The sequence below is a fragment of the Centropristis striata genome, chromosome 24, assembly GCF_030273125.1.
Source record: "Centropristis striata isolate RG_2023a ecotype Rhode Island chromosome 24, C.striata_1.0, whole genome shotgun sequence".
NCBI classification, from domain to species: domain Eukaryota; kingdom Metazoa; phylum Chordata; class Actinopteri; order Perciformes; family Serranidae; genus Centropristis; species Centropristis striata.
The window spans coordinates 18,711,399-18,725,050 of record NC_081540.1 but is presented as its reverse complement, the minus strand read 5'-3'; the positions used below and the strand labels follow the sequence as shown (position 1 = coordinate 18,725,050).

Below are 13,652 nucleotides of genomic sequence, written 5' to 3'. Positions count from 1 at the left end.
ATTGACCAAAAAAGACAAAAAAGACTAAAACACTTCCAAAATGATTTGGCGACCCGTAGAAATCTTCAACCCCAATGTTGAGAATAGCTGCCTTACTGCATCTCCAGAAAGACACACGGTTCTCCTACTTAGTGTTCCAAGTGTGAGCAATTCCCTAAACTACACAATTTGGCACAAAGCACACTCGACGGAACTCAAAGCCTCCATTTCAATCTCACCGTCCCCCAATTAGACCTGAAATCCATAAGCTCATTAGATTGTCCAGGTTACAGGGTTCTCTCATTCCCCTGACATCTCTTTCACACTAACAAGACAAACTCTGTTAACATGGAGCTTCCAATTATTCAGAAAAATGTGGCAGTGCTGCTAACAATGCAGTGAACAGCCTTTTGTCAGTAATTTGCAGTGTCCCATCTCTGCGACACACTCTGGAGAATGGAGATGTAAGACAATGAATTTTAGCTTAATAAAAACATTTGTTATTCAGCCTGTAGAAGAGCTGCTCTGAGGACTTGGATGTCTTGTGGAAGTGAGGGCATTGAGAAGTTTCGGATATTGACTTAAATTGGCACTCTCCTGATTTTACACATAAAAGTCAATTAACCTGTCCCGGTAAGTGCAGCTTAGCCTGTAAAGACCATTGTTAAGTGTCTTCTGTGGCTCTGGAGGAGCTCTGCCAAGCCTTACAATATAGAACGCCACAGGAATGAGATCTTAAACCAGGAAGCAAGTTAGCATTTTAGCATCCTGAGGTCTGTCCTCTCAAACTCAGAGAGGATTTTAAATGGGTTGTCTGAAATAATGTCTGTGCTTAGCACAAGCTGAAGAGATGTTCAAGTTTTGTTGTACAACATAAAATACGTTAGTAAATACCCAAACTTGTGAATTTTGAAGTTTTTACATGTCCTTAAAAAGGCGGTTGCTACCAAGTGTATGGGATTAGAACACTGACATAAATCGCGCACTGGTAATGAGACCAGCGCGCGCAAATCAAACATCCGCGTGCACATATTGTTTTTTTGCAGCACTTTCAAATGACTTGCAAGCTATTTTGTATCCTGCATCTCTGCTCCCTAGAGCAATATTGTAACCTGCTAGGAGAAAAAAAAAACCATGTGTGCGTGCAGAGTCCGCTCGCAAAAACGTTCTTCTGCTCGCACGCGAGTATGGTTTTTTAGTGGGCGGTTTTTGTCAGTAAGGGGGCGGGCATGCCAATCACCATTGTACCAAATATAATTGGTTGAGCGACTTCGCCGATGAGACAGCAAGGTAAGGCAGCTCCACTACGACAAACAGGACAAATGCCTGAATAACATGGATTGTGATTTGGTGCTATATATTGTCTTGAATGTTTGCAAAATGTCACACAGAAATGTCCATTGTTGACATTAGTGCAGTGCCCGTAGGATGTATGTATTCGTATAGTGGGAGATGCAACATAAGAAGAGAATAAAGCTAAATCTCTGCTTAGCATGCTAATCTTGAGTAACAGAATTTGCAACTATATAAGCTACACACACCATCCAGCACATACACATTGAACATTGATATTCGCTGGAAACTATTTGAATATTATTGGAAAATCGAACCTTGTAGCGCACTTTAAAACTCCTAAAGATAGGTAGGCTAAATAGACTTCCAGATGAGATGAGTCAGGGTGTAAATCAAGAGTGAATTGTGTTACTGATCAGGTGTAGGTCTATCACACAATGGGGCGGAGCTCCCCTAAAAGGCGTCCTACGTAAATAATGATATTTTGAAAAATGAATTCAAAAATCTTCAAAATCGAGGATGCACACCTTCGTGCCATGCGCAAGCCACATAGGAAATCTGCGGTCAGTCTGACTAACGGTCAAAAACAAACAGCAGTTTTGGCATCTATAGCTATTAACCTACAATTGTGATGTATCAAATTGGACCACTGGAAATAGGAATTAAAGGCATACTCACTGTATACAACTGTCACTGTACACAATATAAAGTGGGGTGACAATTAAAAAAACAACACATAATTAAATTCAATTTCTCTTGATATAAATAAATTACAATAGTAATAATAAAAATAATAACAATATTATTATAAGAAGAATATGTTTTCACAAAAATAAAATAATCTTTAAAAAATGATTATGAAGTGTAAAAATAGAAATGGCAAAGGAATTCACTGTGGACTTCATCTCCCGACGTGCATTGCGCTGGGACGACTATAAAGCATCCCTGAGCAGACAGAAGCTCTATTTTACTCTGAATTATCTAATTTGTGGTTGTTTTAATCAGTCCAGTTTTATAATGAAGCCTTATTTTGTTCTTTTTGCGCAGGATTACTGCATTAACAACAGTGTTTATGCCTATAAAATATACCAGAGTTACTTTATATTTGGCCCACTTCCTTTATATTCAACGCGGAACTCAGTTCAGAGTCAAACATGTCTGCAGCAGACAGCTACAAACCCGTGAGCCATGTCATTTTCGACATGGATGGACTATTATTAGGTATTGGAACATGCTATGTATACTCCATTTATAATAGTATATAAGGTGGTTGCATCTACGCTAAAGCTAAGCTAATATAGAAACTCATTCATTCACTTAGAGCGAGGTGAAGAGTTGTCATGCCGAACTCCATAGAAAAAGTTCATGATTTATTTGCACAGGTTCAAAATAAACCACAACATCGACCATCACTATTTTTTTCCTTTTAAATATATAAATATGATAACCTACGGGGGAATTCGGCATACATCTCAAATATCAGTTTGTGCTAGAAACCTGAGAAATGCAACGTTTAATATTGGTGAACCTTGTTGACATGAACTTATTCCCCTAAATGTGTCACTAGCTGTTTACTACGGTGAGCAACTTTTGCAAGCTAATGTTTAACAGACGGCTAGAAATAAATTAATCAGACATCAGCCGAATTAAAGATTAATATCTACTGGGCAGTTTCAACTTTTTTTTTAACATTGAACATTGAACTTTGAAGTCATGCTTGGCCATTTAAATCTAAATACCGCTAAAAACTCGGTGGTGTTCAGTCATAGAGGACAGCTATTTTTGGAAATATGCTACCCCTGCAGTCATTAATGAATACGTTGTAATAGAGTATCAAAATATGCTCCTTTATTCTATAGAATAAAGTAAGTTTTGGTGTGATATATTTAATGATTCTGTAGCTGGAGCATTGTTTGTTAGGCAAAATTGTCAATGGAAATACACCATCAATGCTCCCCAACTTCTTAGTTTGGGTAAACTACCCATTCTAGGGCTGGGCGATATGGGCCAAAAGTCATATCCCTGATATATTTAGGCTGAATATCGATATATGATATATATCCCAGTATTTTTATCCCAAAGTCAAATATGACATGTCACAAGTAGTTTTATTGAAACCATTTAAGTGAACATAAATACTGTATAACAACAGGAGTACCTTTTTAAAAATAAAATAAAAGTTCCATAAAGTGCACATTTAAATACAAAATATCTTAAATAAAAGCAGTAGCTTGCCTGAAGCACAGTGCAAATTTGAACTACAGTCATGTAAAAAAAAAAAATTAGACCATTGTTTTCCTCAATTTCTTGTTCATTTCAATGCCTGGTACAACTAAAGATACATTAGTGTGGACAAATAAAATGATAACAACAAAAAATAGCTCATAAGAGTTTAATTTAAGAGCTGATATCTAGACATTTTCCATGGTTTTCCTTGATAATAACCATAATCATAAACAAGAAAACCATGGACAATGTCTAGATATCAGCTATTTTATGTTGTTATCATTATATTTGTCCAAACAAATGTACCTTTAGTTGTACCAGCCATTAAAATGAACAAGATATGAGAGAAAAGGATGTTGGTCTAATAATTTGTACCATGACTGTATATCCGTATATGCGAGTTGGTCTAATTCCATATCACATTTTAAAAGTATATCTTTTATATCAATATATCGCCCAGCCCTAACCCATCCTAAACTAATATGTATATTCACCGTTGTAATGTATATTTTTCTGCTCAGGAATAATAACTTCTATACGTGTGCTTTTGATATATAGTTATAGCAATGTCAGAGCCAACTGTTGTAGTCCCTGCTCATTTTCTAAAATAGATTTGTGGCAGTGTACCAAGGGCTCCATTCATATGCACTCCTCACATTTAATTGAAAGGTATTTATTCTTTTTTGTATTTTCCCATATTCAGACACAGAGCGACTGTACACTGTGTCCTTCCAGGAGGTATGTGACCGCTTTGGAAAGCAGTACACGTGGGATGTGAAGTCATCAGTGATGGGTAAAAATGCTCTGGTTGCTTCCCAAATGATTCGGGACGCTCTGGAGCTTCCCATGACAGCTGAAGAACTCCTCGCGGAAACCAGAAAAATACAAGAAAGGATTTTTCCCTCTGCCAAACTCATGCCAGGTAACCCAAACAGTGAAATGCAACTGATTTGTTCTAAACCCAACAGTCGCCTGTTATTAGCTCCTGTGTGGGCTGCTGTCATCTTCATTCTTATTGTAGCAGGGGCATGCACTGCAAAACTGCAACTGACAAAAAATAATAAATAAATAACTAGAATTAACCCTTTGATGCACAACATGGGTCTAAAGTGACCCGATATGTGTGAGTTTTTATGTTCTATATCTTTACAATAAACTATTTTCATCATTCAGTATTCCAGGTTTTCCTTAATTAGTTTTTTTTGATCATCATACATCCTAATTTTATGTTTTCCTTTATTCATTTTTAATAAAATCCCTTTTTGTGTCACTACTCTTCTAATGCACAACATGGGTCATAAATGACCCATATCCACTTTTTAGCTAAGCTAACTGCTTAGCTAACTTCTTGGCTAAGTATTTAGCTAAGTAGCTTGCTAAGCTAACTGCTTAGCTAACTTCTTGGCTCAGTAGTTAGCTTACCAAGCTACTTAGCCAAGTAGTAAGCTATGTAATAACACAAAACCGTTTTTCTTTATAAAGTATGAGAGGCAAAATGGAAATAATATGTTATCAAAAACAAGATATTGAAAGAATATTCAATCATAAAATAAGTGAATATCAAAAGATAGAGCACAGAAAGACACAGCATTAAATAACATTATATTCAATAACATGGGGAATGAATGAGGGCTTAACCCTTTGATGCACAACATGGGTTTTTGACCCATGTTGTGCATCAAAGGGTTAAGCAAATACATCCTGGATCGAAATATCTGCCAGTGCAGTAAGTCAATTTTTCTTTCTAAGAATTCTTTAAATAAGTAAAAAATATCTTGGGACTGGAAAAAAACCAATGATAGCTTGAAATAAATCCAAATATACTTATTTTGAGCAATTGTGGCTTGAATAGCCCAACTGTTGTGACATTAAAATAAGCCATCAATACTTGAAACGAGCACGTTTTAATGGTAGAAAATGCTTTTGCAATAATATTCAACCTACAGTATATATATATATATATATATATATCAAAATTTTAAGATTCATTTTGGTTACTTTTTGTAATGGAAAAGTTTGTAGCCTATGATCCCTTCAAGAATTGAGTATAATGATAATTTTTTTAATTAATTTAATTTAATTTTTTTTTTTCTCAACATAAACAGTATTTTTGACCATTTTTAAAAAAAGATCACATACTTTTCAATCCCACTGGCAGGTGGGGTTCAGAGGGTTAATGTAATATGCGGCTTCAAGGTAAAGTCTAATTATCATGAAGACAGTTTTTTCTTGAAATACAAACATTAGAAATCAGTTCCGAAAGAAAAAAATGATGTTACATAAGGATCAGAGTATCCGCTACACTCATTTAGTTGCTGTGGCCTGCCGCTGCTAAATTATGCCCGCTGCTACATCTGAATATTATATTACTCTCATTTAAAGGTGAGGTTAGACTGCCTGTTAGAGCTAATGCTAGCTAACGTTACTGGAAGAAAACAAAGCAAAGCGGCCAGTCACCCTCCACTTGTTTTCCCGTAGCTTGTATTTACTAAGCGTTACAGTAAGATCTTAGACCCGCCATTTAGCTTTCAAAATAAGAGCACATGGATGTGTTAACAGAATCCACAAAAAAATGTTTTTAAGAAGTCTGTCAAAATAAGATGCCTTAGATAAAACCGAACTCTTATTCTCCTTTACAATAATTTAAATAATGCAATGATTAAGGTGGAATAGTTGCATTAGAATGTGCGAGAGGCCCGGTTTGATCTTCAGCAGCCCTTCTTCACCATGTCTGCATGTCGAAATGCATTGAGTTGCTGCCATGTGATTGGCTGATTAGAAGTACAGAGTAAAACAGATTACGTTAATACAAATACAATAGAATAATAAAATAAAATATATTAAAGTAAATAAAAAGTTGAACAGGTGTATCAAATGTAGTAGCTGGTGGTTGTACAGTATGATACTGCACGGTAATTTTAGTCATGGTGCTCCACAAGGTTCTGTGCTTGGACCCATTTTATTCACACTATAAACACTATGACCTTGATGCTGATTAGATATTTAATTTTTTAACAGAGTCCACCACAGAATTTTCAAGAAGACGCCTTAGATAAAACAGAACACTTATTCTCCTTTACAAAAATTCATTAAAAATATGCAATGATTAAGATGGAATAGTGGCATTAGAATGAGCGAGAGGCACCGAATTTCGGCTATTAGGGCAAAAAATTGCAACCCCCCCTACTTTGGTTGGGTCCCGCTATCATAGTAAAATCCTGGCTCGTAAGCTTGTTTTGCAGTTGAGTGTCATTTTTTATACATTCTAAATTGCTGATTGATATTTACACACACACAACATCCAGGGGACAAATAACCCTTTACCCTGCTGAAGAAAATCCTCGAGGAAACAATGAGGATGGTGATTTAGCAGGTGGCCTCTCATAATTTAATCCATCATTTGATGACTGGATTTCATCATTAGAATGTCACACCATGATTGAATTATAATGGGGGCATTTCATTTGTGCTATTAATGCTATTGAACACAACAAGTGTTCGCTGTTAAGCAGTACATCCTGGTACATCTAGGCACTGTTCATTCTTTGATCTTATATGTTAAGATGACTATATAAAGAAGAATGGACACAATCAGGCTGTATTGTGTTAAAATCGTTTTCTCCACAGTAACTTACATTTTTGCATTTTCTTTGTGGTACTGTGGTACATTTCACCTTTCTTATTACTGTCGTTGTTATTATTGTCGTTTTTACGCTCTTTCTTTCACATTTAATGATGTTAATCAAGATAATCTTTAATTTTGGTAAGGTGAGCATTGCAGGAAAAATACATTTGGACAATTCCACCAAAAAAGACATAATTTTCAAGTTTGAACCAAGAAGCTGTGTTCAATGGAAAAGTGGACCAAGTCATATGATTGTAGAACGTGATAATCAAACCTAGATGCCCCATTATTACCACTATAACAAGGCTTGGAAGAGCCTTTATAAGCTTCTTACATTGCTACCATGCAGACCATTTTTTCCTGGGAGAATTAAAAAGTATATTCACCAAAAGGCACATGAGAGCTCAATCATTCACACAGATTTTCTTCCTTGACAACTTGACTGAACATGGGAATATGTAAACTAACATGGTGACATGTTAAGATGCAATTTAGTAGATGTCATTTAGAGATGGTCTTCTGCATACGTTGGTTGTAATGAGTGGTTATTTGAGTTACTGTTGACTTTCTGTCATCAAGAACCAATCTGGCCTTTCTCCTCTGACCTCATCAACAAGGCATTATGGCCCACAGAACTGCTGCTCACTGAAAATGTTCTCTTTTATGGACCATTCTCTGTAAACCCTAGAGATAGTTGTAAGTGCACATACCAGTAGATCAGCAGTTTGTGAAACACTCAGACCAGCCCGTCACATTCAAAGTCACTTAATTCACCTTTCTTCCCCATTCTGAGGCCCGGTTTGAACTTCAGCAGCTCGTCTTCACCATGTCTGCATGTCCAAATGCATTGAGTTGCTGCAATGTGATTGGCTGATTAGAAGTACAGAGTAAAACAGATTACGATAATACAAATAAAATAGAATAATAAAATAAAATATATTAAAGTAAATAAAAAGTTGAACAGGTGTATCCAATGTAGTAGCTGGTGGTTGTACAGTATGATACTGCACGGTAATTTTAGTCATGGTGTTCCACAAGGTTCTGTGCTTGGACCCATTTTATTCACACTATAAACACTATGACTTTGATGCTGATTAGATATTTACATTAAAAGCAGTTAAACAGGTGTACATACAAAATATGATGCCTTAGATAAAACAGAACCCTTATTTTCCTTTACAATAATTCATTAAAATATGCAATGATTAAGATGGAATAGTGGCATTAGAATGTGCGAGAGGCCCGGTTTGAACTTCAGCAGCTCGTCTTCACCATGTCTGCATGTCCAAATATATTGAGTTGCTACAGTGTGATTGGCTGATAGAAGTACAGAGTAAAATAGATTAAAATAATACAAATACAACAGAATAATAAAATAAAAAGAATAATAAAGTAAATAGATAGTTGATCAGGTGTATCCAATGTAGTAGCTGGTGGTTGTACAGTATGATACTGCATGGTAATTTTAGTCATGGTGTTCCACAAGGATCTGTGCTTGGACCCTTTTTATTCACACTATACACACTTTGAATTTGATGCTGATTAGATATTTACATTAACAAGCAGTTGAACAGGTGTACAAAATATTAATCATAGCAATCATGGGGTAGCAGTCTTACTCACACCACCTCTAATTAAATTTCTTGAGCACTGTAAAAGCTTCTTTTTTTGCAGCTTCTTACTGTGTTTCAGAAATACAGTGTATTAGTAAAAATAAAAAAATATTAGACCACGCTTTTTCGTCAATTTCTTGTTCATTTTAATGCCTGGTACAACTAAAGGTATTACATTAGCCAGCTATACATTAGCCATTTTCCATGATTTTCTAGAGCAATGTAAAACTTAATTTTTTAAAAATGAAAGTAATTAACTGGCAGCAACTTCGCTTGTTAAGTACTGTACTTTTTTTTTTTTTTTTCAGTTTCTTACTGTGTTTCAGAAATACAGTGTATTATAGAAATAAATCTTGTCTTGTAAATTTAGAACACAATACTGCTCAGTTTTCAGCATGTGCAGCAATGTTTCTGAGTACATAAGAGATGTGTTCGGTGTCCATGTTCTCTTCACGCATTTGGAAAGTTAAAGGAGTGTGTTCCTTAAGGGACTTTTCATTAAATCTGTATAGACTGTCATCCTTGAAGCTGAAGATTAAAATCCTCCCACGGCTCTGCTCTGCTTTTGATTGAAATTGAAAAGAAGAATAAAAACATATTCATAACTGTGGGCTGGAAAGGAGCTTCATCTCAACAGGTGTTTCTTTTATTGAAAACCTTGTACAGTCTTTATGAGTCTTAACATAAGTCTCATTTCTCAACATGTGTATTCATAGGTGTGGAGAAACTGGTGGACCATTTAAAGAAGCACAATATCCCCATTGCAGTGGCCACTAGCTCCGCCGGTGTCACGTTCAAGTTGAAGACGAGCCAACACAAAGACTTCTTCGGCAAGTTCGACCACATTGTTCTGGGTGATGATCCCGATGTGAAGAACAGCAAACCTCAACCGGACTCCTTCCTGGTCTGTGCAAGCAGATTTAAACCTCCTGCTTCTCCAGAGAAGGTGAGTGCTACAGATTACAGGTGGTTTGTTCACCTCAATACAAGCTCTGCTGAACCAACTGATCAATTTTTCTTTAAAAAATCACCAATGGATCATCGGTTACAAATGTTTTCGTTAGAAAAAGTAGCAAAACAAAGCTTAACATTGTGATATCTCTTTTTTTCTTTATGTCTGATTTCATTTTGCCAGAAATAAACCATTTGGGATAACTAGATCCTGTTAAAAACATTAAATTGTGTGATTTTTAGCGGAACTGGGAAACCTTAGTCGATTTTGCTGAGACAAACTGTCTTGTGACAAATATTCACTGAAAATTGGACAGAACAGCAGGCTGTTTACACAGAGCAGAGAGGAGAGGGCAGTTCTATTTGTATAGCATGTGGAGATCCAATTTCCCGCCCAATATTCACGACATTTGGGTGCACTTGTTTATATAGATTCTATGTTATTCCAATTCTTTAAAAAAAAAAAATCAGAAAAATTCAACTTGCGTTTCTTTTTCTTTTTTGATGTATGACATTATACCTACAGTTACTGGAAAAAATATAAGACAGATTTTTCGTCAATTTCTTGTTCATTTTAATGCCTGGTACGACTAAAATTACATTAGCCATTTTCCATGGTTTTCTTGATAATAACCAAAATATCATATCAGCTCTTAAATTAAACTCTTATGAGAGTTTATGATATATGAGAGAGTAAACAAATTTACCTTTAGTTGTACCAGGCAATAAAATGAACAAGAAATTGAAGAAAAGGGTGGTAATTTTTTCCATGACTGTATGTTACACTGCTGAAAATACATTTTTTAATTATTACGACTTCTAACTATGATTGTGCTGATGACATAGAGGACTTATATCGTACAGTGAAATACAAAGACACAGTGAGTAGTAACTATGACTCTCTTAAGGTAGCCAAATGCCTCGTCATCTAATTAGTCAAAAATGCCTTGAAACAGCTTGTGGTTCCGAGGGTTAAATTCTGGAAAATGCATTTACAGAAATTGGAAAGCTGCGAGTGGTAACTAGATGCAGATTTGGTCAAGGCAGAACAAAATACATCACCCCAGGTGACCAACTAAGGATATAACCACAAATGTTTGAGCTCACTTTTTTTTTCTAGCTTCAAAATGTTGTAGATGCGGCTTTTTTATTTATCATATTTGTGTTTTTCAAATGTCATTGGGTTTTTACACTGGTGTCAGTCTGCCTAATGCGCTGAAAAAACACAGCGAGAGTGAGAGCTTAGATGAACTACAAGCTGTCAGTCATCTCCACCTGCTGCCCGGCTCCACCACCTTAATTACAGCTCACATACAGCTGCTGTCTCATTACCTCTCACTGACGAACTGATGTCACCTTCTCTTCTCTTCTCTCTCACTCTGTCGCTCTCTTTTTCTAATTCTCTTTTTTGCCATTTCATTTTGTCTGTAAATAACACGAACAGCAAATTAAACTTATAAAAGAACATACAGTAACAACAGGAAATTCTGCACTCACTGCCAGATACTGTATTCCTTATATTTCTTGTTTTTTTTATGATTGCTGTTTAGTCCTAATGAATTAAACGCAACGTTTCCTGCTTGTGTTTCAAAGCTTACGAAACTGAGGCTGATTATGCCTTTTGTACCAATGGAAGTGTCAAACACCTGTGTAGAAAATGTTAAGGGTATTTTTTATGGTAGCCAAACAATAAATGGAAAAAAAGGACCAACATGCCACATATCTAAATAAAGTCCTTTATATATTATTAACACTTTAATATGGGGTATGGATGGGGGACTGGGGGTTTTAAGGGGGAGATAGCAGGTCAACAGTCTATTACATAGAAGTATTGTACATTATCTGAAAGCTGGAAACTGAAGATGAATTTTTTAGATGCAGCTCAGCACTGTGTTGTGTCTTAAAGTTGCTGTGTGGTGATATGTACTACCAACAAATTGAAGAACCAGAAATAAGTTTTTAAAATCTGACAAAGTGAAAAACTGAACTATTAAGAGGACAAAAGTGGATATTGGCTAACATTAGCTTCCTAGGATATAGCTAACATTAGCTTCCTAACATATAGCTAACATTAGCTTCCTAACATATAGCTAACATTAGCTTCCTAACCTATAGGGGGTCATCCCTATGTTCCCCGTTTTCCCCAAAAGGGTCCTATGTTCCCCTGTAGCAATACATACTGGGGAGCGTAGGACCCTTTTTCTAGAAAAGGGTCCTATGTTCCACTGTTCCACTGTTGAAGGGTTATGGTTAGGGTTAGCTCGAGACCTGCAGGTTTGCCACCCCTGACCTAATCTTTACTCGTCAAACAGCCCGTAGGCCTACATACGCCTATTTGCCATGGAATTTGGCAGTAATGGGGAACATAGGACCCATTTTGGGAGAAGCGGGGAAAAAGGGTTCTATGTTCCCCAGTCTCATACAATGAGGGGAACATAGGACCTGGGGAACATAGACACACTCCCACATATAGCTAACATTAGCTTCCTAAAATATAGCTAACATTAGCATCCTAAAATATAGCTAACATTAGCTTCCAAACGTATAGCTAACATTAGCTTCCTAACATATCTAACATTAGCTTGCTAACAAGTAGCAAACATTAGCTTCCCAACCGATAGTTAACATTAGCTTGCTATCAGCCAACAGAGGACATTGTGAATATGCAGGTATATCAACTTCTGCCTGAGAATGTTGATATGCTGATTTATTCACTTAGTTATTTTGATGTGGGATTTGTTTTAAAAATGTTTTTTTTGTTATTTAACATATAATATTATTTCAGTTGCAATTTTAATAGGACATATGCGTGGTTTTGCAGTTACACCCAACCTCAGAAATGTTGTGTTTTTTGTCTGTGAAATAATCAAAGGAAACTGTTTCAGTTATAATTTGTCTGCAAGCTCATTCTGTTAACAAAGAAAATTAGAAAATGTTCTTGTTAACCCCGTAAAATCGTATCGAATTGTGAGTTGAGCGTATCGTTACATCCGTAGTTAATACATTTGTTACACAGATTTGGTGCTAATGTGACAACTTAAGAACTGATGAAAATGGTCAAAAAAATCCTTTTGAAATACACATCAGGACATCAAGACCTTTGGGAGCACTATTTGGTATCAATGGATTTGCTGTCCAATGTTGTGTTTTAGACCTAAAATGGGTTTCTCATATTTTGAAACCATATAGGCAGCTCATAAAAAACACATCAATATAATGCAGTCCAGTTTAACAGAACTACAAGATAGATAGATAGATAGATAGACATCGAGTTGAACTGAATACCTCCCAGATCCAGTACCAATGAAAACAGAACTTTATGGCTTTGTAAAGGCAGAATTGATGGCTGAGCTGTTATGTTGGATTGTTGTAACTGCCTTGTTTTTCAATGTAATTTTATAATTTATGTATTTCACCTGGCATAGTAAGGGCACTCTGATCCAGAGGCACTGGATGAAAATCATGGATTGATGATATAATCCATCAGCATGTAATGGAGACATATGACTATATGTCGACAGTATGTCAAACAATATGTCCTATATCTGGTTGTATTTAGCTGCCTGTATGTCAGCCAATAGCTTTTTATTTGCAGCTAATGTGTTCCATTTGCAGTAATGCAGACAGGGCCTGATGTCAGCCGCTCTCTGCACTGACAGGCACACACTTTTACTGTGGCACTTTGATCAAAAGTGTTGAGCTTTCAGGGTTCATGGACTGTTTAAGATATATTTTCAGTCACTCTGGAAGCCTTTCGCAGTGTTGAGTCAGTCTAAAATAGCTGCCAAATATCTCCCTAAAAGACAGCAAATAACAGTGTGAGGCCTGACCTACTTTCACGAAAAGTAGATCACATGTAAAAAATGGAAGTATTATGCTAATTTGAACAAATCTACTGTTGATCATTGCTCAGTGCTCGACTTGCTAATGAATATGTAATTCAATTACATGCTTGGGTTTTTTAA

At 36.1% G+C, this 13,652-nt stretch overlaps 1 protein-coding gene across 1 annotated transcript in view; it reads left to right on the top strand.

Annotated features, from left to right (window-relative positions):
* Positions 1–2,396: 2,396 nt before the first annotated feature.
* pudp (pseudouridine 5'-phosphatase) overlaps positions 2,397–13,652 on the top strand; it is a 43,317-nt gene continuing 32,061 nt past the window's right edge. The window contains exons 1-3 of the mRNA XM_059327582.1: positions 2,397–2,493; positions 4,202–4,420; positions 9,453–9,682. Coding sequence (XP_059183565.1) covers positions 2,427–2,493; positions 4,202–4,420; positions 9,453–9,682 — 516 coding nt within the window. The 5' untranslated portion in view covers positions 2,397–2,426. The remainder of the gene's footprint in view (positions 2,494–4,201; positions 4,421–9,452; positions 9,683–13,652) is intronic.